Source organism: Theobroma cacao, chromosome 4 (assembly GCF_053813885.1).
Source record: "Theobroma cacao isolate CCN51 chromosome 4, ASM5381388v1, whole genome shotgun sequence".
In the NCBI taxonomy this organism is placed as follows: domain Eukaryota; kingdom Viridiplantae; phylum Streptophyta; class Magnoliopsida; order Malvales; family Malvaceae; genus Theobroma; species Theobroma cacao.
Window position 1 is genome coordinate 36,676,635 of NC_142642.1, and position 27,666 is coordinate 36,704,300.

The 27,666-nt window shown below is 35.6% G+C and overlaps 4 protein-coding genes across 5 annotated transcripts; 3 read left to right on the plus strand and 1 right to left on the minus strand.

Annotated features, from left to right (window-relative positions):
- The first annotated feature begins 942 nt into the window (after positions 1-942).
- Positions 943-8,275, plus strand: KAPP (kinase associated protein phosphatase). The gene is made up of 13 exons (XM_007034614.3): positions 943-1,191; positions 2,733-2,922; positions 3,028-3,228; positions 3,320-3,495; positions 3,592-3,750; positions 4,458-4,601; positions 4,684-4,745; positions 6,108-6,243; positions 6,594-6,688; positions 7,228-7,343; positions 7,439-7,568; positions 7,859-7,913; positions 8,026-8,275. The coding sequence occupies exons 1-13, from the start codon at positions 1,051-1,053 to the stop codon at positions 8,182-8,184; spliced, it is 1,764 nt and encodes a 587-aa protein (XP_007034676.3). The 5' UTR covers positions 943-1,050; the 3' UTR covers positions 8,185-8,275.
- A 437-nt stretch (positions 8,276-8,712) lies between these two features.
- Positions 8,713-12,835, plus strand: LOC18602935 (methyltransferase C9orf114 protein). 2 transcript variants are annotated; one of them, XM_018120464.2, is made up of 11 exons: positions 8,715-9,089; positions 9,188-9,235; positions 9,342-9,524; positions 9,645-9,711; positions 10,154-10,218; positions 10,909-10,987; positions 11,474-11,592; positions 11,711-11,790; positions 11,919-11,988; positions 12,276-12,353; positions 12,449-12,835. In XM_018120464.2, exons 1-11 carry the CDS (start codon positions 8,856-8,858, stop codon positions 12,518-12,520), a joined length of 1,095 nt encoding a protein of 364 aa, XP_017975953.2. In that variant the 5' UTR covers positions 8,715-8,855; the 3' UTR covers positions 12,521-12,835. The 2 variants fall into 2 exon arrangements, with proteins under 2 accessions (XP_088661249.1, XP_017975953.2); XM_088805123.1 differs by lacking the exon at positions 9,342-9,524 and having other exon boundaries at positions 8,713-9,089.
- An 841-nt stretch (positions 12,836-13,676) lies between these two features.
- CHR23 (homeotic protein regulator) lies at positions 13,677-23,428 on the plus strand. The gene is made up of 12 exons (XM_007034618.3): positions 13,677-14,164; positions 15,078-15,234; positions 15,463-15,527; positions 15,896-16,084; positions 16,709-16,858; positions 17,816-18,211; positions 18,824-19,083; positions 19,292-19,510; positions 20,455-20,662; positions 20,742-20,895; positions 21,336-21,938; positions 22,460-23,428. Exons 1-12 carry the CDS (start codon positions 13,922-13,924, stop codon positions 23,197-23,199), a joined length of 3,384 nt encoding a protein of 1,127 aa, XP_007034680.3. The 5' UTR covers positions 13,677-13,921; the 3' UTR covers positions 23,200-23,428.
- A 388-nt stretch (positions 23,429-23,816) lies between these two features.
- RANGAP2 (RAN GTPase activating protein 2) lies at positions 23,817-26,975 on the minus strand. The gene is made up of 2 exons (XM_007034620.3): positions 26,821-26,975; positions 23,817-25,693 (listed from the first exon to the last, which is right to left on the minus strand). The coding sequence occupies exon 2, from the start codon at positions 25,670-25,672 to the stop codon at positions 24,059-24,061; it is 1,614 nt and encodes a 537-aa protein (XP_007034682.3). The 5' UTR covers positions 25,673-25,693; positions 26,821-26,975; the 3' UTR covers positions 23,817-24,058.
- Positions 26,976-27,666: the final 691 nt, after the last annotated feature.

Consider the following 27,666-nt stretch of genomic DNA (forward strand, 5'->3'; position numbering starts at 1 on the left):
GTCACATCTCCATTCGATTATTCACTTAAATTAAGATAAAGTTTGGTAAAATTTTTCCTTTCTTTTTTTGTCTCAAGGTGTTACCTTTTCCAAAGTCGTGTCATGCTTTTTTTGGGTTTGGGTACATAATTTAGTAGTACTTGGTTACTATTTTTGTTAAGTTGATGTAGAAACAACAAATAAGACATAATTTCAGAACAAGGTAGAGCTTGAGCCGATAAATTAGATGCAGTTGGTATAACCTAGCTGGTTAGTTAGTTAATCTTTGGTGGTAGTTCAGGTGTGGGGACACCGGTGAAGAAAATATTCAAGTTAGCTTAAAATGTTTTGTATCCCATCAAATGCAAAAAAATAGAAAATATCTATAAATCATCATCTCGGCCTTTTTTTTTTATTAAAAAAATTAAAGCTAATTGTTTTAATATACATATATATATATATATATATATAATATTGAACTTAATGTTTTAAAGTATTTTATTTTCTATAGGTAAATATTGCATTGTTAAGTGAGAGAAAATATGTCACAAAATAAAACCTAGGCTTGATTTGGTCCAATCTCTGAAACTTGCTGGCCTCTTTGTCTAAGACAAAATTCGAATCAACAAACACGAAGGTCTTCAAAACGGTTCATGTTATATACATCGGCACGACTTATTCCCTACAGTTACATTTCTAATTTTTATTTTTCGACCGATTCAGTTACACTTACAAATGATGTAATATAATAACAAATTGTGATAAATTAATAAATTTGTGCATGGATGCCACGTGTCATATATCCGCAAGTTTCCGGAAAGTCCACGTACACGTACAGTATCCGTATTTTTATAAATTTAGAAAGAGTATGACAATTTTATGGTTTTAAAAGAATTTTTATATTTTAATAATAAAAAAGAATTTTATAGTAGATACGTTGAGGAAATAATAATTAAATTTAAGAAAAATTGGGGGAAAATGAGGTGCGACCAATTCAAAGCGAGGTTCTCGAGAAGAGGGAGCCCAATCTGAAATCTTTCTCTCTGAGAGGAGAGAGAGCGTGCGACGACGATGGCGATGCTACAAAGCATTGTCCTTTTCACCCTACTTCTCCTTATGTTGCTCCTCATCATCATCCTCATCCTCTTCGCCTTCAAACCATGGCGCTTCTTCTCCTTCTCCTCTTCCTCCACTCGCTCTCGCACCACCAAGGTACCATCTCCTCCCGTTTCATTTCCTTCATCAAGCAATCTATTCCCCTTTTTTCGGTGTTTGATGAGAGAAAACTTTCGTTGGATTATAGGATAATCTATTTTACAAGCATTGATTTAGGTTTGATTGTAAATTTGCAATTGCGGATCGTCGCCTTTTGAGCGAAGGTTGAGGTGGAAAAACTTTGTTGAGGATTTATTTGTTAGTAATACATATTTTTATTGATTTGTGGTAGTTGGGAGGTTTTTTTCTGTTAGAGTTAATTTCGAGACTGCTTTACTGGGGATTTTTAGGCTGATTCATGTATTACCTATTTCGTATGCAATGAATCCATGCGCCGAGTTTAAGCAGTAATGTTTTAAATGAATAGAAAAGGAATCTGATAAGGTGGTAGTATGTTACTCGTGGTTCAGCTTTCACTTTGCTGAAATCAGTAGAAATGCAGTGCACCTTTACTTCATACGTGAAATTGGAGAGATACATTCTTTTTTGATAGTTTTTAATATTGCCGTTAGATTTTATGGATGATAACTGATATTCAAGTGGATCAAAAGCTGATAGGGGTAGTAACATGTAATCTGTTTTATATTAGCTTTTTGAAATGTTAATTTGAAATTTTGAATCATGAACACCGGATATGGAACGTAACATGTAGTTTTTTATTAGCTGTCTTAATTGTGGATTTCAATGATGATTATTGGATATGGCTGTAGTTTAGTGGATTTAATATGGTAGGAAATCTCCTCGGAGATCCATGACTTCTAATCTGAGCGAGTCAACAATGATTGACAGCTTAATGCATATTTGTTAATAGTAGATGCTAACGAGTGCCCTACCGTAAGGGCACTTTGTTAAGCTGCCATTTTTATAAATACATATGCATCCATTGTAGTAGTTGAGGGTGAATTTTCTGATTTTCATTGCATTTTGACTGAAAATGTTTCTTCAAACATTAGCTTTAAGAAGTGCGTTAGGGAACTCATTATTACGACTGATGTTAATTTCTCCTTTGGATGGCAAAATCTGGAGAAAAGAGAAAAGAGGATAACTTAAATATTGCTTACAATTTATCTCATAACTCATTTTCTCAATCTATTGGAAGCGAGAAATTTGGGGGTCAAAAACCAACCAATAGACTAATTTTCCTAATACATCTTCTTATTCCCAAATAAAACATGGAACAAAAATGCTAATATCATATAATTGTCCCATCTTTCTCTTCATTTCTTCCATCATGTCCAGACAACTGTATCGAAATTAAATTTCACTTTCAATGATTGCTCTCTGTTTCTCTTCCTTTAACTTTTCTCTCATCAATCCAAACACAATCTAAGCGCACATGATGGGTGCAAATGTTGGAATCTTTCTTTAAACTCTGCATGTGTTTGTCTATCTAAATGAAAAACTTGTGATAACATTCTGTATATTTGTTATATTCCTTCCATTCAGTCAAGAGGAATTCTTGGGAACTGCTATGTTTTTGTTTCTGTTTGAAACTCTTGTGGCCCTCATACATTTTGACACTTTACCCTGGTTTGTAGGTTGGTGACTTGGAAAGGCCCCTTGTATCAGATGATGTAGATCTACCTCGGGAACAAAGCAACGATTTGACAAGAAATTATGATTTAGAGGGAGCGTGCCACCAAAATGAAGCTCTTCTGCGCCCTCCTCGCACTCAAGGGCTTATTCACAAACAACGGCTTCCCTCTGCATCTATCCATTTGACTCAGGGTGTTAACTTTATGCTTCATCTTTTATTGATTTTCTCTTTATTGATATGGTTTCACTGTACTCCTGCTTAAGTAACTCCAAATGCTAATGATTTACTTTGTACAGGTGATAGCCTGGTTCTAGATGTAGCATCTGATCCTTCAGAGGATATTTTGGTTGGTCAGACACTAAAGCGTCCATTGGTGACAGATCGCTTAGTTGAAGTGCAAAACCTTGGTAGACTACCAAATCAAAGTCAAAACTTGAAATTTGGTGTGGAAAATGATAGACTTCAAGAGTTTTTGCCCAAGGCTATCAATGGTCAAAGTAATTTTTTATTTCTCTCATTTGTATTGATCCCTTTTTAGTTGACTGCATGTGTAAAGCATGTAATTATATCTTTCTGTTAGAAGTGCAGGAAGTTGTCTCTCTCTTGAGGTTGTCTCGGGTCCTTCTCGTGGACTTCGTTGTTCTGTACAGTCAACAAGCACTTCAAAGCTGCCATTGACCGTTGGAAGAGTTTCTCCAAGTGATTTATTATTGAAGGATTCAGAGGTTTCCGGAAAGCATGCAATGATAAATTGGAATTCAAATGTAAACTTCTTATGAGTTGTATGACGTTAGTTTGCATTTTGTTGCCTTGCGGTATATATGGTGCACATATTTTTCAATATGTATGAACACTTGCAGAAATTGAAATGGGAGCTGGTAGACATGGGTAGCCTCAATGGAACACTATTGAATTCCCAGCCAATTAATCATTCTGATACTGGAAGTAGGCATTGGGGTGACCCAATGGAACTTGCAAGTGGAGACACAATAACACTTGGCACAACCTCAAAAATATATGTAAGTCAATCTGCTTCTTTATCTACTTGTAATTCTAGCACTTTTGCTTCTGAAAAATATAAAAGGTTTCTAGATAAATTCTATTAGGTTCACAAGTACTGGATTTCGCATGAACAAGAGCTTTTCTTCATTCACTTCTCCAGGATATTGAAGTACTTGCATTTTGGTAAAATTTTCTTATTTAAGCAATTTGATAAGGTTGCCATAATATGAGAAAATGAGTTTAAAACTTATATTTTGTCTGTCAGGATCATTATATTGATATAAAATACCTTTGATGAAATAGGGTCATATCCCACTAGCCACATCCATTTTTGACATTCTAAAAAAACACAATCTTTTTGCTCTTTATCTGTCCAATACTATTTACTTATTTCAGGGAATTCCCATTTGCTTCTATTTCATAGCTATTCTTAAAAAGTGCTGTGGTAAATTGAAGAACTTAACATTAATGGTGCACCATCTGCTGACAGTTGATAGACTGTTGTGCTTAAGATAAAATCCTATATGGTGAATGGGATTGTAGACAACTAGACATTGATTGTTTATGTAACTGCTTTAGTTTATTGATTGACCTTTTTTGTTGTTAAGTAATTCTTTTATGTGCTCATCGCAGATAATAAATGTGCATTTCAGTTGGTAATGTGTTGTAATACTGGATTTGAAGCTAATTTTACTGATTACTCATTATTTTTCTTCTTTGAAAGGTTCATATTTCATCCCAAAGTGAGTGCCTGGCCCCTTTTGGAGTTGGTATGATTTCGGACCCTATGTCTTTGCGTCGCGGAGGAAAGAAGCTTCCTATGGAAGATGTTTGCTACTATGAATGGCCTCTTCCCGGCATTGATCAGGTTTTCAAGTTATTAATTTTATAGTTGATATTTTCTGCTTCTATTAAAAATGATGAATCTCATACTTGTACTGACATTGCAGTTTGGAATATTTGGCATCTGTGATGGACATGGTGGTGTTGAGGCGGCCAAATCTGCAAGCAAGTTAGTATTCCTATTCCATCTTTAGTGTGCTTCCTTGCACGGGTTTGGAATTGACTCTGACATCTCTCATATTTTGATTATTTTATCAGATAAACCTTGTTTTGCATATAATCTTAATCATGCTTACTAAAGTGTATCATAGTCTTCAGAGCTTGTCAAAACTAACAAAGAAATATGCATCTTTTCCCATCTATGGTTCTGTATATGTTGTATTTGTTCAAAGTTAGATAGTATGAGGTTCACTATCTTCTGATCTAATAATTGGTATGACTTAGTGTTGGTGTGATTTATTCACAGAATATTGTCATATATTCTTGTACTTGATTGTATGCCTTCTACTGTTATTGCATAATAGTTAGTGTAAAGAAGATTTCAGACTGGCAAACTCAACCCATTGAACCACAACATTTTTCACTCACTTGTATTACAGTATATTTGTGGATTGAAGTTCAATGTATCTTGACAGATTCTGAAATATTTAATATTTAGGTCTAGTTTTTTCTCAAACGCAGTATGTGATAGATCATTAGCTTTTGAGAATTCTCTTATTTTACAGCATAACTTTGAGCATTCTTGATAAAAGGTTTGTTCCTTCTTCCAGTACCTTTCTCTTCCATGATAACCAGACTGTTTGGTAGCTGAAATTTCCAATTGTCATCTTCCTACGTATGCCTGCATGTTTCTGTTTTATTCTTTTCCTTTTATAAAAAATTGACAGTCATGTGTTTATATGGTCATGGATGATCAATATTGCAAATGGTGCTAGGATATTTACTGAATAGTGGAAATTTAGAAAATTACTGGTGTGAATTTTTAACTGTACTTGCCAAGGGAAGTGGTTAGAAGAGGGAAAGGTAAGTGGAATACATAGTAGAAAAGCAAGGAAGAATTATTGAAATACCATAGTGCTTGAAAGGGATTGTTGGAGACTAGTACTTGTCATAAAATTGAGAAAACTTTTGTGTTTCTTTATTTATCTATCCTTTTTCTTTTTTCTAGTTTTGTCTTTAATTTTGTTTATGAATGCGAGTGAACAAACAGATTGAGATGGAGTATTATGGTGACACACAATGCATTTGGTAATCATATCATTTAGATGCTGTTTTCTTTTGTACTTTTTAATTGATGAAGATCTTTAAAAACCATGTTCTTGTCTCTGTTTTTTTTTTTTTTTTTGCTTCTTCTAAATTTGCAATTATCATATTGAAGGTCTAAATTGCTCTATTCTCGTACCACTAGGCATTGAGTGTCAGATTTAAGGTTTCTGATCTGACAAAAAAACTAGCAGTTCTGCCCTTTTTAGCTGATATTTTGATTTTGAGATAACTATTTTACTAAAAGTTTCAAGAATTTGATGTCCAGGATTCTGCCTGAGATGGTTGCTACCATATTATCAGATTCTGTAAAAAGAGAGAGGGTTTTGTCACAATGTGATGCCTCCGATGTTCTTAGAGACGCATTCTCTCAAACAGAAGCATGCATGAATAACTATTATGAGGTTTTTTCCTCACCTGTTTTTTCTTCTTTACTTTGTCTACCTTCTATATGTATTTTCATTGTAGTTTAGTTGGTAAATTTCTCAATAGTGCAGTGGAATGCTTTTATTTATCGTAATGGCCTTAGTGTATTGTAATTATCCTTTTCGTTTTGGTAATTTGTAGATATGCTACCCTGTTTTCAAGTTGAACTTTAATCTTCTTACGCAGGCTATTACATTTTTTCCACTTTGACTTTACATGTTTGGTCTTCACACTATAATTTAATTGTTTATTGTCAACTATTGGATCGCTTTCTTCTGTCGTAATTGAAGTTCATGGTTTGCATATCGTAATAATTAATTCCTTGCAGGGCTGTACTGCAACAGTTCTTCTGGTTTGGGCTGATGGTGATGAAAATTTCTTTGTGCAATGTGCTAATGTTGGGGATTCAGCTTGTCTTGTGAAGTATGTACTTCTGTTCTTATTGGTCTAAGTAGTGGGATCTGTAGGGTGATGGGAATATTTTATGATCAGAGTCTATCACATGGAGTCTTGAAAGAGTCCCTGCTTGGCGAGCAAGGGAAATATGGGTTATCTTGACACTAATTTTTAATTACGATGGCTTTGTTCATGGCTATTCATAATCATATGTAAGAATTGCTGTTATTCTTACTTACATGATATTGTAAGTTATAAATATGAGATCTGTTGCTGTCAGCTATTGATGAAGAAAGCTAATGGCATCTGTCAAAGCTAGTTGTGCTAATTGCTTTCATTTTAGCCTATGATCCATGTAACTATGACATTACATTGAAGTACTTATGGAGAAGGACCATAGTAGTGCAATGCAGTGGCTGTTATACTGTCATATTGCTGTCTTACCTCTGGCGGAATTTTCTCATGATTTTCTATCCCCGTTCTGCTCGTTTATTTAAAATGAAATTTGCTATCATAATGATGCTTCTAGTGCTGTGCTTATGAAAAATACAATTTTAATGTGACAGTGTTGGAGATAAGCAGATTAAGATGACGGAAGACCATAAAGTAACTAGTTCTTCCGAAAGACTCCGAATTGAAGGAATAGGGGAACCATTAAAAGATGGGGAAACACGTCTATGTGGTATGTGCAAATTTCTGTATCTAATCATTGCAGTCAGCACTTAGCAGCATCACAAAAATAAGGTACATAATTGAGTAATTGACCACTTGTTTCAGGTTTGAACCTCGCTAGGGTGCTTGGAGATAAGTTTGTGAAACAGGAAGATTCACGCTTCAGTTCTGAGCCTTATATAAGTCAAGTTGTGCATATCAATCAAACAAGTGGGGCATTTGCGCTACTGGCAAGGTGATTCTATTGATCTTTGTTATTGTTTAAATTTTGAATGCTAAAATGTATTGCGACAGTCTCGGTGGCATTAAAACCATTTCTTTTATTTACATTTGTTGGTTTAGCACATATTATATGATATTATGATCCATTGAACCCTTTCTGAACCAGTCGATTGACATTTACGAAAAACACTTCAATTTGTAGTTGTTGGCTGTATTATCATATTTTCTTGTTTGTATTCTCTATTTTTTGGCCGTTTCTGTAACACTGTTGAAAGGTGGATCTGATTTGTGCATTGATTACAGCGATGGATTCTGGGATGTTGTTAGTGCTAAGAAGGCAATTCAGTTAGTTGCACAGGTATTATGTTGTAGCATAATATACAGTTTCTTGCAAGTTTGTTGCTGCGTATCAATATTTTCTTTTTGCCTATGTAATGTTGACAAAATTTTTTAACTTTTGTGCTGCATAGATGAGGGAGAGACATTCTACAGATAAGGAGAATTTGGCAGAGACGATTGCTAATGTTTTGTTGAATGAGGCTAGAATGCTGCGAACAAAGGATAACACCTCTATTATTTTCTTAGATTTTGAAAGCAGATCTAGAATATCTTGTAAAGTTGATTCTTAATATGAACTTCAAGGTTGTTAGTGTGAATTATGATTAATTTTTTCAATGTTATTTTCTTTAAGTTGCTCTGCTATCCAAGCTTTTTGCATCATCTTGCCGAGATCTTACTTTCTTGTTTATTCACTGCTTTTTTTTTGGAAAGGCATTGTTTATTCACTGTTAATACTTTGAGCTTAAACCAATCCAAAGAAACACCTGTGAGCCTAATCCTATCCGAGTCCGAGGTGTAAGCTTGGTAGTTTGAAAGTATCTTCTGGACTTAACTTATTCATCCTTGGTAAAATAAGATTTAATTCTAAATTTTAAGATTCTTTTAAGAGAGGTCGTACTTAGAAATGTTGGGAATTAATGTAATCATTTTTCGACCACAAATGTCAATCTATTTGAATGTACGTTTTGTGTTTGAACGTACATGGATTCATGGGTGAAATATAGAAACGGTTGCGACCGTTCTTTCTTTTTTACTCGTTACGGGCGACAGATTCTGACCGTTAGATACGTAGACTTTTTTATTTTCCGACCGGGTTGCCACTGGGTCTAGGACTCTGGGCCCATGCTCCACAACAACGCAAAGCAGCAAAAGCCTCCAAAAACCTCTCAGAAAATCCTTGTCGAAGGCGCGGTTCAGTTTTACTGTTTCACTTCTACAGCGCAGGGCACACGACTGAGAAATGGGAAAGAAGAAGAGAGCCGAAGTGGAAGCAGAACCCGAACCGCAAACAAACAACCACACGAATCCCAGTCTCCTTAACGGCGATGCTCACAAGAAAAAGAAGAAGAAGAAGAAAACCAAAGCAGAGAAAGAAACCAACAGTGAAGCAAAAGCCGACGAAATTCCCACCGTAAGTATAGCTGTTGCCGGTTCCATCATCGACAACGCTCAATCTCTCGAGCTCGCTACTCGGGTAAACAACCTCTGTTTCTATTGACTATTTCTGCTCTCTCTCTCTCTTAAAAAAAAAATATTTTAAACATTTCATTTCGCTATTCCCCTTTTGTACAGTTGGCAAGTCAAATTGCTCGTGCTGCGACTATTTTTCGAATCGATGAGGTCTTTTTACCTAATTTCTATTGATTTAATCCTACATTTTAGTCGTTAATTAGTTAATTAGACAAATTAACTTGTTGTAAGTGTACTTTGTGGTTTGTATAAGCAGGTAGTAGTATTTGACAGTAAGAGTAACTCTGTGAATAATGGTTCCTTTTCCTTTCCCACACAAAATAATTCAAATGAAAACGAAAGGGGAGCAGCTTTTCTTGTAAGGATCTTGCAGTATCTTGAGACGCCTCAATATCTAAGAAAAGCTCTTTTCCCTAAGCATAATAGCCTAAGATATGTGGTGCGTATCAAATTTTATTACAAATTTGCAGATTTGATTAAATTCTTTTGTTGTTGTTGTTGTTTTTCTTTTAATGGAAGTGAAGTTAAAGTTGATTTTATGTTTATTTGCATTTTGCAGGGAATGTTGCCTCCGCTTGATGCTCCACACCATCTGCGCAAGCATGAGTGGGCGCCCTTCCGTGAAGGTAAGTTTTGGTTTGTGCCTCCTGAATTATTCTCTGTTATACATCCTATGGCAGATGAGATAACGAAATTATTTGCTAAATCATTTATTTATTTTGATAAGTTTTACCTATTATTGTCAAATAAACTTAACTCCTCAATAGTCTTGTGAATTGGAAACTTATGCAATGTAGTAGATTCTTACTAGGTCAAGGTGTGGTTGTTAAAAGTTAGCTGTGGGACAGATAAAATTTCGAGTAATATATTGCTATGGTTTTTACATGTAATGGAAACTGAGGTTAGCAGCTTTTACAAAGAAGTGATAAGGTTAGGTTGCAGATTGTAAAGAACTTGGATGTAATTTCTGTGGGGGAATTTTAGCAATCTTTAGTAAACTGAAGATGTGGCTTGATTAGACTGAATTCAATCTTTTATCTGACTTCATTTGTTGTGATAACTTTATAGGTGTCACACTTAAAGAAAGAGGTACAAGCTCTGTGGGAACAGTGGTTGATGTAGGCTTAGATAAGGTATGTTCTTTCTTGGAATTTGTCTCACTTAAACATGATGCCTATATAGTGTTTTTTCTTTTTTAAAATCAAATGGAAAATTTAACATTGATACACAGAGAGAGAATATTACAGAACTTCTCATTGAAAAAAATAAATAAATCAAGAAGATTGTACTCAACTTATGTGACCACATAATGGTCCTTATATGGGTAACTCTCTAATGCATGTTTATATGTTTGCTCCTTGTAGTTGTTAATGGTTAATAGCAGAAGGTTTCTGGCTTTTGGCTAAATATTCCTTTAACGTATGCTTCTTTTGTTTCATTTTGAGCATAGGGGTCTTAAATAGAAAGAAATTAAATACCTGTGGGTGAACATTTAATTCTTTGTTGCTAAGTTCCTGCCGTTCATTTATTGGGATTTCCTTAACTTTTTCATATTATTACTTGGTACTCACTTCGATTTTCAAATAAAAGCTGGCAATGAGAAGGGATCGTATTTGTTTCACACTTAAAGTTCTTCAAGGTTGTATTTTTTTTTTTTGTCTAATTGCATTTGCAAAGCTCAATGATGCCTTTATTTTAACTTGCATGGTATCTTTTCTCTCATTCAGATTAAACTTGTATGGTGAGTTCCTTTGATAAGGAGTGTGCTATGCTAGTTATGATTTTTTTTTTCTTTTTTGGTTATTTCATGGTTCTTTGTGCAGAATGTTGTGGTGGATCAAGTACTTGAACCTGGAATAAGAGTCACTGTTGCTATGGGTACTAACAACAACCTGGATTCTGGTAATAAATTGGTTCTAACCTTATTTTATGTCTGGAGTCATGTGCTGGTTAATTTAAGTTTGGTTGATTGCATGAGTGTCAGAAAATTTAAACCTACCTTGATACATAGGTTTTAAGTTGATTTACATGAATATCTTTATCCCATATGTTACTGGATAATGCAAATTTTACATGCCTTTGCTCCATCCATAATGGAATGTTTGGCTGAGATATTTTTTTATTTTGCATTTAGCAGACATGTAATAATGAAATAGTGCTGGTCAGACTTGAATTTGCCTGAAAGAATTTTTCTCTCGTTTTGTTCCCAGATGAACCCTTTCTCTGAGCTTGTTCTAGAAAAGTTACTTTGTTTGGACTTTAAATGGTGCACTCTTTTAATTTGTCTAAAGTTGTAAATGCCTCCACAATTTGTCCTTACACGACATTCTTACAGATGACATTATGTGTGTTAAGCTCATAAAGTTGATCTTTTTTCCATTTTTCTAGATTTACCACGCCAAGTTGTCTCATCTTCCAAGCCCAGGGAAGAAGCAGGAACATATTGGGGGTATAAGGTGCGGTATGCTTCCAATATCAGTTCAGTATTTTCGGAATGCCCATACAAGGTATCTATATTTTGATGATGTACTTTTAACCCACTGCCTTTTCCTCTCTAATTTCTTTTTTTTTTTTTTTTTTCAATCTACCACTGACATAAGGATAGCTTTTATGATGGTGTCGCAGGGTGGGTATGATCACTTGATTGGTACATCTGAGCATGGACTGATTGTTAATTCATCAGAGCTTACTTTACCTGTTTTTAGGTATATTTTTGTTCTTATTGGACCCTTTAAGTATGACTTATTATTGGTTCGTTATTTTTTGTTGGTAAAACTTATTATTTTTATAAATTTATTTGCTGGTTTGTCACAATTGCTTGATAATTTAGCAGGCATTTATTAATTGCTTTTGGTGGACTTTCTGGGTTAGAAAAGAGTGTAGAAGAAGATCATAAGTTACAGGTATGTTACTGTAGGAAGCTTAATTTCGGTTTTGTGTCTTTCCAGTACACATTACTGTTTCTTTTTCTTCAGATGCTAGGAATTGTGCTTTTCCTGTGATGATGAACATTTGTGCTTGAGTAAAAAATTATGGCAATGCTCTTTTAGTTTATTTAACCAACCAACAGTGACATTTTTCACTTCTGTACGTTGCTGTAACTTTTTGGTTCACCATTAGCTGAATTTTGTCATGTATTAACAGAACGGAGCCAGTTTTTTTTTGGTTTTGATGTTCTGTATTCTCTTAGGGAAAAAATGTCCGCAACATATTTGACTTGTATTTGAATACATGCCCTCATCAAGGAAGTCGAACAATTCGGACAGAGGTACCCTTGATTTTTTTTTTGTCTAATTTTGCATTTTATAATTCAGTTTTTGTAGTCATAAGATCAGTGTTTGAGTTTAGATCTTTACGAAACAGGAAGCACTCTATATATCACTCCAATATTTCCAAGAACCAATTGCTCGAGCATTGCAAAGAGCCAGGAGCTGAAGATAACTTGGACTCTCAAACGTCCAAGCATCAAGTTTTCTCACCTCTGCTGGAACAAAGAATGTTTCTCCTTGAGGCCGACATTCTCCAGATTTTGAAGCTGGTTGCTGCATGCTTACGCTCATGCTCTGGCTCTGAAAGACAGGTCCATGAAATGTTTGGTGCCAAAAATGCCTCTACCTATTCTTGTAACCACCAAGTTTTGCCTTCAAGTTATTCGGCTTTTCTCTTAGCCATCGAAGCCCTTATTTCGGATGCCTGTTTTTTAATTTTTGTAATGTGACCTTCAGTAAAAGTTTACTTTGGCGTTTCAAAGTTTTGCTTCAACATGGAGATAAATAAACTGGCAATAAAAAAAAAAAAAGAAAAAAAATTAAGATATATGGATGGATGGATTTTTGTCTTAATGGTTTTATCAAATATTGTGGTTGTTTTTATACCTATTAAGTTAAATATCTAAATATAAATACCTCTTAAACTGATTCTTTACTATTTTTACTCCAACAAATAAAATTCACTATATTATTTAATTATGGGTAAATTTTATTTATATTTTTCGTGATTTTAATTTCTTTTACGTGACATAATTTTTTTTCTCAATTTTGTCGATATATTTTTTCTAAAGAGGATAATTTTTATTTTCAATAATGGGTTAGATCACTGATTTTGTCTAATAAAATTATAAAAACATATTTAATTGTAGACAAATAGGTTAATTTTGAATTAAAAGTATTTTGATAATTTTATTAAGTAAAATTAATAATCTAAGTTTATCATTCACTTGAAAAAAATAAAAAAATAGAGTAGAAACCTATTAAGTACTACGTAATTCGCAATTGGTAAGTGATGACGTTTTTTTTCTATTGAAAAACATCAGTTCTTAATCTTTCATATTCTATCTCTTTTACTTTTTGGCGATGCATATATTTTCCCTTGTTTTTTTCTATCTTCATCAGAATTTGTGTAGAATTAGAGTAAAAATTTTTAATTTTTTTATAATTATATAAAGTCAAAAGAACCGACCAAGCGAAGGAGTTACGAGGGCGACTATGTACTTAAAGAGGGGCAGTTTTGTCATTTCAAGAGAACATAGAGCCGTGTTTGGTTGTGCAGAATAAAACTAGGGCTGGCTCCCTAATTATCCCTCCTTACAAAAACGAGAGAGAAAACGCCGAACCAACAAGAGGATCGAGAAGGTTTTCGGGCCAAAGAGAAAGAAAAAGAAAATAAAGAGAGAGAGAGAGAGTGTGTTATCTCCCTTACTAAGCACCCCACAAAGGCAACAGATAAAAAATTTTTCTTTTCTTTTTATTTTCTTTACAAAATAAACCTTCCCTCGTTTTTAAATTAAAAAAAAAAAGAAAAGAAAAATTAACCGTTGCGAAAAAATTCGTTCCCGCCATGGTGGCTCAGCTGGAGCACCAACAGCAGAAGGAGGAACCTTGTTTAGACAATTTACAGAAGGCAAAGTCTTTGATCTGTGCCCTTAACTTTGTCTCTAGGAACCTCCCTCTCCCCCCTGACCTATTCGACGTCGTTTCCTCTATTTGTTATGATGAACAAGAAGGTCTTTCAGAGGCCACGGATGATGGGACCCAGGGTGATGATGGCTCTGATGAGGCTGGAGTTTCCCAGATGGGAACGGTCCGTGTTTTTGGAAATTCCTTTTTGATATTTAGTTTTTTTTGCCTTGGGAATTGTTGTGAATTTGAGGGTTTTTTAGTTTGTTTTGTGTCGAATTGTTCTGAAATTTGTTTCTTTTTGCTGTGAATTTTTGTTCTTTTATGTGGTTTTTTATACCCTTTTGTTGGTTTGGTTTGTTTTGTGAGAAATTATTGTGAATTTTGAGTTTTTTTTTTCTGTGAAATTTATGCCTTTAATGTGGATTTGTGTTTTATTTTTTTTTGGTTGTGTTTGAGATACCCTTTTGTTGGTTTGGTCTGTTTTGTTTAGAATGTGTTGTTTCTCTTAGGTACTCTCCTACTAGTTTGCTTCTATTGTGTGGGTAATTGCTATGAATTTGGGCCTCATTTTTTGTTCTTGGGATGGCCAAGTCTTGTTTCAGGTCCATATTATTTTTGTGTTTTTGAAGAAGAAATTATGAGGTTAGGTTTTGGATTGATTTCATTAGAACTTCTGGATTTTGGTGTGATATAAGGAGTAATAATAACCTCTTCTTGTTTTTGTATTTTGCTGTTGAATTGAAGTTCTCTAGGAAAGGCGTAGGGGATTCTGTTTCAGTATTTTGGCTCTTATCTTTTGCTTGATCTTCATGTGTTAAATTGTTTTCAGTTTTCTAAGACAACACCCCCCCCCCCCCGCCCTTTTCTTTGTGCTGAAATCGACTGAATTTAATGCCTATAGATAATTTTTAGGGGTTTTAGATTTGCAGTTGCAGTGCTGCCCTTTTACGAGAAACTTAACATGGCAAAAGTGTGCTTTCATTGCTGTGTGCATTTGGACTTACAATTATTGCAGTAATTCTAAATTGTAGTGCCAGAATATAATCTTTCCGCTTCTGGTTTCTTAAAATGTTGATTTAACATTCATGTGACAGGATGAATCTTCTAATTTTAAGAAGGATGATTTATTGGGTGACCTTGATGATGCACTATCAAAACAACGCTCAAAATGCGTGTCTGGTTTTGGCTTGGCAGAATCAAAGGAAAACCATTATCAGAGCCACATTCATCATCGGTTGAATGAACTTGAAGGTTGTTATTTTCTATAAAGGATCTTTACCAAATATTTCATGGTTTTGCACATAGTCACTATATGTGAAAATTTTTGTGATAGAAAATCTTCTATTTTTGGTTTGGGGGTTAATCTAACTTTCTAATAGAGACATCTGTGAGTTTTAAGTGTAGCAAAATTCAATTTCAAGTTGTAGTTTGGACGACCATTTTTAGAAGGATTACTTACGCCTTTATATTTTAAATCAGAATTGCCTACAAGCAGAGGGAGGGACCTTCAGGCAAAGTGCTTACTTGAACTCTATGGACTAAAGGTAAATTACTGCACTAAAGTTGCTGATACACATATTAATACAGAAAATGCAATTATCTGTTCTACTGGTTGGGCAGCTGTTTATTTCTCCACCTTTAGACTGATTGCCTACAGAATCAATTTGTTTTTACAAACTTGCTTTCTGTTGTCTAAGAACTGTTCTGTTAAGGACTTTCAAATTCTGTGAAGTACGACCAAATGCAGCCTATATAATGAGATATCATAGCAATATATTCCTTGTTGCCACTTTAGCCCTTTTATCTAACTAAAGCATGCAACTGAAGAAGTTCTTTCTACCTCCTGCTTTATCTTGGTATTGGTTGATGATATGAGTAATGTCCTTGTGGCCAAGGACCTTTTACCTGGCAGCTAGCAGAGTTGCAAAGCAAGATACGTTCTCATGTGAGTTCTGAGTACTGGCTTCATGTCAACTGCACATCTCCTGACAAGCAATTGTTTGACTGGGGCATGATGCGATTGCCTTTTCCTTCATATGGAATTTTTGTTCCATTCACTACAGAAGCTGATGATCAAGCGAGAAAGAAACGGGATTATGAGGTCATTTACTTATCTATTAATTATTTTAACTTAGTCTTGCTTGAGAAAGTGCATATTGAAATCTAGGTTTATTGGTTTTGGATGAAATATATAATAAAACTGTAGTTCAACCTCATGGAATGAGTTGACACTGAGAAATTTATGGTTGCTATTTAGTATCTATAAAAATGTAGTTCAACCTCATGGAATGAGGTGACACTGAGAAATTTATGGTTGCCATTTAGTATTTACCTATCAAATCCTTTTCCTTTGAGATCTCATGTCCACAGGATGTGACTAAAAAGTTTACTTTAGCTGTCAAAGCTTCTTCTTTATTTGGACTTGGGACAGGCTATGTAAAAGGTATAGCACGTAACATGTGCAGAGGTTGTCTAGAGGATATGGGAGAAGGGGTAAGAGTGTTCACTGGGTCGACTTTGGGATTGCTTTGCTATTAGAAAGCCCTTCAATGAGTGAGTCCAATCCTTTGTATTAGGAGAAGTAGAGATGAAATCGTAGAAGTCTTGTAGAATACAAAATCAATATATGCGCTATCTAAAAGGAAAAACAAAAAAACTTAATATGTGTCAAAAAGGGATTGAAATTTCTTATACACTGTTGATGAAGTGAAAAATTTTTGTGCAGAGGCTATCACGATTGAGGGAGGAGGAAAGGAACCAAGTGGAGAATAGAAAGAAGAAATTTTTTTCAGAAATAGTTAATGCCTTCCGTGACTTCCAATTGCAAATTCAAGCTACTCTAAAGCGTCGAAAACAAAGGAATGATGGTGTCCAGGTATAATGCTTTCTCTTTGTGTTATATATTTTATTGCTTTGTTATATATCTGGTAGGGATTCATGGGTGCTAAGTCATGCGCCCTACTTGAAGGCGAATATATGGGGAATTTTGTGGAAATGGTTGTCTTGAACCAAATATTGATCAAACTAATTGGAAGCATTTACAGGGTTCATGGGGAAATGAAAAATAGATGTTAGATAGGTAATTGATGAAACTACAGCTTCGCTTTAAGCCTTTGTGAACTGAAGCATCACATGGAGTGCATTCAAGCCTTTTGATTTCATTGTAAAACATTCATTAAGCTCTTTATACGAATTACCTAGTTGTATTCTAATGAAGTCATACTGTGATAGGTATAATTTATTATACTGCAACAATAACCATTGCTTATCATGGCTTATTATATGCAAAGTCCCCCTTACTTTCTTTCTCTCTTTTCTCAATAATGCATTGCATGTGTTCAATATAACATCAGTTTTAGGCACTTCCTAAACACATATGAAAATCTGAACAACTTCTTTCCATTGGTATGGGGAATTCCAGTATTTGTACCTTTAATCAAGCATTTTTGAGTGCTTAGATGTTTCCTGGCTATTGAAACATCCTCATTTAATATTACCTTGTTGTTTATTCAAGTCATACAAACATAAATAGGAAAAGATTTTGGTAGTCTTGCAATTAGAAAATGTGTACTTTTTTACTGTGCTTTCAGTTGCAACCACACTGTGGTTTCAACATTTATATATTAAGTATATTTTGGAAAAAGAATAAGTACTTATTGCATCCTGAAGGAAAACCTTCCAAGAAATAAGTTACCCAGTTAAGTATCTTTTGTAATTATAAACAATGATTTATAGTTCCTTTACTTAATTTGACATCAATTATGAGAAGCTATAGGCATCACAACATGTGGTATAAACTATAAAGAGCCTTACAGGTTTGGTATTTTAACAGGCATGGCATGGAAGGCAAAGACAACGTGCTACAAGAGCAGAGAAATTGAGGTTCCAGGCCCTGAAGGCTGATGATCAAGAAGCATATATGAGATTAGTAAAGGAGAGCAAGAATGAAAGATTAACTATGCTTCTTGCGGAAACAAATAAGCTCCTTGTTAATTTGGGAGCTGCTGTTCAACGGCAGAAAGATGTGAAAGTTTCAGATGGCATTGAAGATTTGAAAGATTTAGATTCTGATTCACCGGAGGTGGAGGCTTCGAAGGATGGAACTCCTCAAGATTCACCACCCGAAGAAGTTACAGATGCCACTGACTCGGATCAGAATGATGACTCCAGTGATCTACTTGAAGGTCAGCGGCAGTATAACTCTGCTATTCACTCAATCCAGGAGAAGGTAAGGTTATAAGCCCTATTATTCATATGACTCTATACTAGTCTATTTTCATTTTTAATGTTGTATCCTGGACCATTGGGATTTTCCCTTTTTTGGCCAAAGGACCATTGGGATTTGATTATCACAGAATTCAATTGCACTGTAAGAAATTGGAACAATGTGTATGTCTACTTGCTGCACATTCATGGCGATAAAAGCAGCTTAAATGTTTTTGTTTGCTTTCTTTTAACTATTGGAAGATGATTTTCTGTTAGTACTTTCAATATGTTCAAGCATTTGTGCAATCCCTTAGTCATGGATTCAATCTCATTGAACATGTGTAGATTGTTCTTGGGTTTTTGTGGTAATTATAATTTGTGGCTAATTTGTTTTATGGGAGTATATTATGTTCAATAATATAATTTACAGGTCCAGGTGGATGCCTGTGAATAGTCCTCTACCAATAGTCAATGTTACTTCCTAGTGTATCCACCTAATTGCTTTCGTTATGGTCTCTCCTTAAGCATATTCTATTCACATTGTGCACTGTCCATGTTTGCAATATTCACGATCTTTTAATCTCTGTTTAATTTTTTGGGAAGAAGCTACTAAATGTTTATGTTCTGTAAACAGGTAACTGAGCAACCATCCATGCTTCTAGGTGGAGAGTTAAGATCATACCAGTTAGAAGGGCTTCAATGGATGCTCTCTTTGTTCAATAACAACCTTAATGGAATTTTAGCTGATGAGATGGGGTTGGGAAAAACAATACAGACTATTTCATTAATTGCATATCTCATGGAGAACAAAGGCGTGGCTGGGCCCCACTTGATAGTGGCTCCAAAAGCTGTACTACCAAATTGGATCCATGAGTTCTCGACATGGGCTCCTAGGTATACACAAAGTAGTCCTTGAAAACATCTTCCTCCTTCCCTTTCTCTCTCCCTCTCTCTCTCTCTCTCTCTCTCTCTCTCTCTCTCTCTCTCTCTCTCACGCATGTATGTGCATGTTTACATGCACACATTCATTCATACAGATTCATTAATTTTGCACATGGAATTTATAATTTTAAATTTCTTATGCATTTTCTTCTTGTTTCAGCATCCATGCAATCCTTTATGATGGACGTTTAGATGAGAGGAAGACGATGAGGGAAGAAATATCAAGAGATGGAAAACTTAACGTGTTGATCACCCACTATGATCTTATTATGAGAGATAAAGCATTCTTGAAGAAGATACACTGGTACTACATGATTGTTGATGAAGGTCATCGGTTAAAGAATCATGAGTGTGCTCTTGCACGAACCCTCATCTCAGGGTATGATGATAAACTTAATAATATCTCCTCCCATATTGCAATCGTGTTTTATCGGAAAGTTTTACATATCCCACTTTTTCCTGCCATTGCCTGCTGGTATGGGTATTCTTGATCCTAAAGACCTCTCTCCTATATCTTGTTTCACCTCTGAGGTAATACAATTGATTAGCAAGAGGCCTTACTAGCTTTGGGTCTTTAAATTGCATGTGGCTTGTAGCTTTCTGTAGAAACATAACAGAAGAGTGAAAATGTAAGGATTGAAAAGGTGAATTGCTTACCTCTTGCATAATGATTGTTTTATTTTTGCCTCCTTTTTCACCCTTTTCTTTTCAATCTACGTTACCTACCAAACCTTTTCCCACTTTGTAAGGTTACCTATTACATCACTGGTTTCAATATACATTTAGAGTTTTTATTTTCCGTGAAGTTGCCAGATCTTGTGGGGGGGGGGGGCGGGGGGCAGTGTGGTACAGAGTTGGGGGGGATGGAGGGTTATATAGATAGATTGATAGAGGTGCAATCTACTAATTACGTAATGCAGTGTGTTGCTTTAGGTTGCCTGTCAAATCTGTTCAAGCCAGATACCACTTGACTGATATTACTTTGGCTTGAAAAATGTCAACATATGAATCTTCAGGATTCTAGATTAGACGGCAATACTTTCTATTTTTCTTCGTTCCTTACCTCGCTTTCCCTTCCTGTGCTTTTGAGTTTAAATGCTCTTTTTGAATGTCATCTGCAGTAAACACTTTTTGTCTTTAGAGTTTGTTTTGAAAACAAGCAGTTTATGGTTGCATTAAAGTAAATTGCAAAGATGAATTGTCTTGAATTTTACCCTTCTGTAACATAATTTGAGGCTAAAGTATTTCACTGCCTTTGAAAGATTTATGTCTGTGCATGAAAATTGTAAAGGCTTTTCTAATTGAATTTTCACCTGTGTGCAGCTATCAGATCCAGCGTAGACTTCTGTTAACTGGGACCCCAATACAAAATAGTTTACAAGAATTGTGGTCCCTCCTTAACTTTCTTCTCCCAAACATTTTCAATTCAGTTCAGAATTTTGAGGAGTGGTTTAATGCCCCCTTTGCAGATCGTGGTGATCTTTCTCTTACAGATGAAGAAGAACTCTTGATTATTCGTCGTCTGCATCATGTAGGTCTTCATTGTTGTTTCAAACTCTCCCATCTATCCTTGGACTTCTTTATATTTGATACAATTCCTTGATTTTCAGGTTATAAGGCCATTCATCTTGAGGAGAAAAAAAGATGAGGTGGAAAAATACCTTCCTGGAAAATCCCAGGTTATACTCAAATGTGATCTGTCAGCATGGCAGAAAGCGTACTATCAGCAAGTAACAGAAAAGGGCAGGGTTGGGCTAGATAATGGTTTGTAGATTCTACTTTCATGTGATGAGTTGGCTTTTTTTAATGATGTCTTGCTTTATCTATTTGTCAAAAACTGTCCATGCTGTCTTTAATACCGTTAAGGGGATTGACATTGTTTTCAAAATGCTAAGCAAGTACTTCAGTAGCCAACTCTTTCTTCACGAAATGAAGAGAGATGGGTCTTGTCCTATGAGAGTTGCAATGTATCAACCACAACTTTCTCAATTTGTCAACAGAGTTTTACCTATCTTGTATAATCTTTTCCATATTTTTTTTATCCAATTTACACTAGTCAAGTCTTAATCTTGGGCTTTTCACATTTGTTGTTGATCTCATTTGAACTGCATTAAATGGTTTCCATCTTAGCAGTAGTACTACCTTACTGAAAAGGAAAGTAGAAATAGTTGACAGTTGTTAACTAAGAAGTTTGAATTTTCCAGGGTCTGGGAAATCAAAGAGCCTCCAAAACCTGACAATGCAATTGAGGAAGTGTTGTAACCACCCATACCTCTTTGTGCCTAACTACAATATGTGGCAGAGAGAGGAGGTTGTAAGAGCATCGGGAAAATTTGAGCTCCTTGATCGTTTACTCCCAAAACTTCAGAGAGCTGGCCATCGAGTCCTGCTATTTTCCCAAATGACTCATCTCATGGACATTCTTGAAATATATCTGAGACTCAATGATTTCATGTATCTAAGACTTGATGGCTCTACAAAAACTGAGGAAAGAGGATCTTTGCTGAAGAAGTTCAATGCTTCAGACTCTCCTTATTTTATGTTTCTATTAAGCACTCGTGCTGGAGGTCTTGGCCTGAACTTGCAGACAGCAGACACTGTAATAATTTTTGATAGTGACTGGAACCCCCAAATGGACCAACAGGCAGAGGATCGAGCCCATCGTATAGGGCAGAAGAAGGAAGTCAGGGTCTTTGTGCTGGTTAGTGTTGGATCAATTGAAGAGGTCATTTTGGAGCGTGCAAAGCAGAAGATGGGTATTGATGCCAAGGTCATCCAGGCTGGATTATTTAATACAACTTCCACAGGTTTGTTGTGCTTGAATTAATCATTATCTATGTCATGCATGCAACATAAAATAAGTATGGCATGAGATAAGATAGGTAATATACTAATATTTCCTCAGTTCTGTCCTAGTATATTTGATAATTAGCAGTTGCAGGATGCACAAGTTATTGGTAGATACGTATGTTTGGATGGTATGAATGGTTTTGTGTGGGGATAAGGTACAAATTTATCATTCTAGTGGGTGATAAATTAAATTTACTGCTCCTCTTTGGGCTAGTGCAATTTTATCAGTTTTTTTTTTTTAATTTGGGACTAAATTGATAGAAATTTAATGGGAAAAGAATATTATGCGAGTGAATTTGGTTCAAAATATGTGTATTTAATTCTCTTCTTGTAATATACTGGAGCAATTGTTGTTTTCATCTATCGCATGGCAACGTGTCTTCTCCTTTAAGTTCATGTTTTGATTGTATTCCTATTTGATTCTCTGGTTGCGTAAATTCAATACCCTGCTAAATGTGATCATATTGACATAATGCAGCTCAGGACAGAAAAGAAATGCTGGAAGAAATCATGCGTAGAGGGACAAGCTCACTTGGAACAGACGTGCCAAGTGAGAGAGAAATCAACCGGCTTGCAGCTCGTACAGATGAGGAGTTCCGGATGTTTGAGCAAATGGACGAGGAAAGAAGACTGAAGGAGAATTATAGGTCTCGACTCATGGACGAACATGAGGTACCTGAGTGGGTATATGAACTTAACAATGATGATGGGAAGGCCAAAGCCTTAGAAAATAACAATGTTGAATTAGGGAAGCGAAAAAGGAAGGGGGGAAATTATTATCCGGATACATTGAGTGACTTACAGTTTATGAAGGCTGTGGAAAATGCAGAAGACATGGCAAAAACGTTGTCAAGTAAAAGAAAGAGAAAAGACCATCTTCCTCCTGGGGCCAATGAATCTGCAAGTAATAACGTGGGAGTAGAGAAAAAGGTTTTAGAATATAGGAACGAGAATGTACCGGCAGTAAGCGAGGGAACCAGTGAAGATACCTACGGTTCAGCTCCGAAGACACTCAAGTCCAATGGTGAAACGAATGAGAAACCCAAATACCCTGGTGTGGAAAAATCTGAACATCAGGGTGTTGGAGGAAGTTCCTGGAATGAGCGAATAATTACATGGAATACACATAAGAAGAAGAGATCAAGCTATGTCGTCCCAACTTCTTCATCAGATTCAAGAGGGCAGAATTCCAGTGGAAGAGGAAATGGATGGGCGTGATGTAAATTTCCTGCTCAAGCAGCAGTGGCCTTCCGGGATGATCCTCGTCACTCTGGGTAGAGATGGATTTATCCTAGGAAAAAAAACACCTTGGTAGTAGTACTCTGTGTATCTACCAAGCTTAGGAAGAGTTTTAATTTTGCCCTCATTGTAATTCAATTAGCATTCTACTTTAAAAATTTGATTCATGTTAATATCGCATAATTAATTAGCACTGTTTCTTAAGAAATTTTTACTTTCTCGAAAAAAAAATAGTGTTTATTGGTAATAAGAACAAATTTTATTTAGTGGTGACGCCTTCTACACGATTAATAATCTCATTGAAATTAAAATAAATAAAAGAAATTTTAATTGTTCCATAATATATATATATATATATATATATATATATTTATTTATTTATTCATGATGCAATAAAATTCACTTCTTGATAATTGTGGAGTGTAAACAATTGAAGTTGGCCAGCTGATTTTGGAGATTAAATGTTTCTCTTATCAAGGAACATAACAAAGGTCCTTTCGAGTGGGATTGAAGAGGAAAATACAAAGAACTAAAAAACAAAAAGATGCAGTGACGAATAAAACATCAGATCTCAAGCATCATTAGAGGAAAATATATGACCAAGAAAAGATTGGGCTATCACCATTGAAAGACATAAAAAGTTTTGGAAGTTCCAAACATACCCTAACGAAATAAATAGAAAACGACAATCCTACAGAAACTTAACCTGCTAAAAGACTGCCCTGCTCGGTAAAATTCAGCTGAGCAATGAATTCTACAAGTTATTAAAGTTCTGAAGGATTCTAAAGCAGCAGAAGCTGAGGAATTCTATAACTTTAAAGGAAGAAGTAAGAGAAATTTATTCTTCTTGACTAACTTCAAGGTTCTTCATTTTAGATTCCAATTCATCCTCATTAGCTTCACCCTCTCCAGATTCTTCGTCATCATCTCCTCCTTCAGGATCATTCTCATCCAAGGAACCAAGCATGTCAGGAGACTTCTTGAATATCTCCTTCACCTCATCAATACCATCATCAGAGATGATGTTTTCATTGATGTTCAACAACATAAACCCAGGTTTCTGAATAACTACCTGAGCCAAATGTCGAGCCCCAGCCCTTCTTATAAAATTGGAGCTCATAACAACTTCCTTTAAAAGGGTATGGCCTTCTTCCAAAGCCTTACTTACTTGGATAGTACCCTCATCCTTGAGTTCATTCTCAGCCAAGTTCAACTTGGTTAGATGCTGCTTTGCTGCTATACAAGCAGCTATACTAGGAGCAGCATCGGCCGTTACGTCATTTCCAGCCATTTCCAATACTTCAAGAGAAGGAGCCGATTCCTTTAGAGCATTGGCTACAGCAATCGCACCCTCATCTTCCAAGTTGAGATAACTCAAGTATATTTCCACCAGATCCACATGCTTTGGAAGAGCTTTACTCAGTGCAACTCCACCTTCCACACCAAACATGTTGTCCCGCAGGTCAAGCTTCTTTAAATGGGTACAAGACTCAAGTGCTTCCGATAAGGCAACTCCTCCTTCCGAACCAACCCTTGTAGAGGAGCATCTGAAATCCTCCAACACAGGAGAGCGCTTGACAACCTCCGAAATTGCAAGTGCACCCGCATCGCCTGTCATATTATTATGAAAGTGAAGGACCTTCAACTTCTCCGTAGAGGGAATCAATTCACAAATGGCTCTGGCAGCTTCCTCTGAAATACCATCATTCATTAAATATAGCTCCTCCAGGCAACTCTGTGATTGCAAAAGAGCACCAAAAGCCCTGACACCCTTCTCACCTAAGGCATTGTTTGAGAGGTTAAGACACTTCAAAACACTACCCTCCAACGCAGCAGAAAATATTTTCATAACTTCGAGAGCCTCTGCCTCTGGTCTTCCAGCAATAAAGTCTGACAAGTCAGCTTCTTTCAACTGATTCTTAAGGGAAACCAAAATGGGCTCAGCAACACGGGCAGCGCCTAAACCAAAGCTTCTATTACTAAAGCATATCTTGGTGTAACAATTTCCAGGTTCCTTTAATGGCCTTAAAAGATTCTCAGCCTCCTCTGCCTCAATAAAAGCCCGTTGCTCTTTAGATATATCAAAGAAGGTTTCAGAGGAAGTATCTTTGTCAGATGCCAACTCCTTCTCCTCCTTCGCTGCAGGCCCTCTTTTAAGAACTTCCAGCAAAAGTTTACTACATTCCTTGGCATAAAGCTGCACTGCAGCACCTCCATCACCATCCGGCTCCCTATCATACTGTTCATTCGCTGTGTTAAAAGCTATATCCTCAATTTTCTCAGCATTCTCCTCAGCCTCTTCTTTGTTAAGAGCACCATACTTCTGGGTGAATATAGAATTACTTGTGAGATTGTTTGTCAAGCGTTGCACAAGTACCTGCCGTGTGCTTTCGCTAGGGGGCCAAAGCTTAATTGAAAATGGCCTGCGTTGTGAATTTGTTGTAGAATCCATCACAGAACCTAAGAAATCCGGCTGCAAATACTTAATGGCCTCAGTAAATATTAAAATAAAGATATTACAATACACTAATGCAGAAAAATTATAAACAAGCAACATGTGAGGATTCTTAAGTTTCACATTGTTCAACAAATTTTCAGAAAGAAAACTGCAATATTGATCAGAAACTTCCTCAAAATCTGGAAATGCAAGTCAAATACATACATGTGTATGTATGTATCTTTTTACATACATACATTCATCCGCGTGTATGTACGTATGTATCTTTTTCACATACATACATACATACATACATGCATGCATACATACATGTGTATGCATGTATCTTTTCGCATACAAACGCACGATAACGAAATTAGACCTTCATTTGCAATCACCAAAACAAACTCTAAGTCCTTTTTTTTCAACGATAAGAATAATAATAAAAAGAGTCAGAATAAGAGCCCAAAAAAAGTCCTTTTAGCAAGAATCTGAAAATTCAAAATCTCATAAATTTAAAGTTCAAGTCTATCGCTTACAAAACAACAACAAGTCAACAACAACTTAGAACTTCATTTTCCTCTTCCGGGGAAGTTTAAGTTTAAATTTTAAATCTTTTCAATAAATTCATTACCATGACACAAAAAAAAGTTAAAAGAAAAACCCAATGGTATTTCTCTTCCAATTATTTAATTAAAGAAGGAAACTAAGCAAAGAAAATTTTTTTAAAAAAGAAGAAAACAGCAATCATTTGTTTATTTCGTGCAGCGGTTTACCAGAGAATTGAATCAAAATAAATAAAACAATAAATATAAGGAAAAACAAGACTAAACATATCGAAAACACAAGATCTAAGACAGAAAATAAAAATGTTTTTTTCCTAATATTGAACACTAAATAAGAATAAAAAAAAACAAACAAACAAACTTTCAACAATAAAATCAGCATAACAACAGTTCAAACATTCCCATAAATGTAGCAGATCTGAAGGAAAAAAAAATAAAACATCAAAAAACCCGAAAAAAAAAAAGCAGAGAGATTGATTGGAAGCCGTCAAAGGAATTTTGAAAACAGAAAAGTTACGACGAGGAAGTTAACAGTAACGGAACCCTAGACATATCAAACGGAAGAAACGAGAAGTTAATGTAAAAGAAAAGAATTACCGCGTTGATTTCTCTTTTCTCTGATTTCTTCTTTTGTTTTCTTGGTTTGAATCAGTTATTTTAGTTTGAGAGAAGGAGAAACGAGAGAGAGAGTGAGAGTAAGAGAGTGAGAGTGTGAGTGTGGAGGTAAGAGAAAAGAAAAGAAAGTGAAAGCCAAGGAGAAATGAAAGAAACGTTACTACTTTTTAGGTTCTTTTGGGAATGATTAATTTGGGGATTATGGTTTAAAGTGTGCATCTCTCTTTCGGGTGTTTGGAAACGCATTTAAAAATGTTCCTGTTAAGGATTGACTTGATGATACCAAAATCAGGTAATAACTAATACAAACCTCGTTTCGCAAACAACTTACATCAAAAAGGAAAACCAAAAACAAATATAGGATTCAATAATTGATTGGGTTGGGAAGCAGAGGGGAAGATAGAAACCCAGCAAAACCGTGCAGGAAGTGCCCCCCTCCCACTCCCCCATTGTCCCCAATCAAAGAGTTGTTTACCAAAGGACAAAAATGTAAGCTGAGATGGGTGAATTATAGTATAAATGTGGGCACCTAAACTGCACATGGCCACTGCTTCAGTGTCACAATCTTTCTTATCAGCAGGGATTTTGGCTTTTTATTATGTGCAGAGGGCAGAAGGGTTTGGTAGTTTTCGTAGTACTGGACTAAAAATGGACCCCCATTCTCAGTGGTTGGCAACCACCAAAGGAAAATGGTAAAAGGTTGCCATGATTGCAGCCATTATTCAGCCTTGTTACAATCTTTCTGTGTTTTACTTTACTGCTCGTGATACTAGTATTAATGTTCAAATAATATAATTATTAATGCATTTTATGCATGAAATAGTTGGG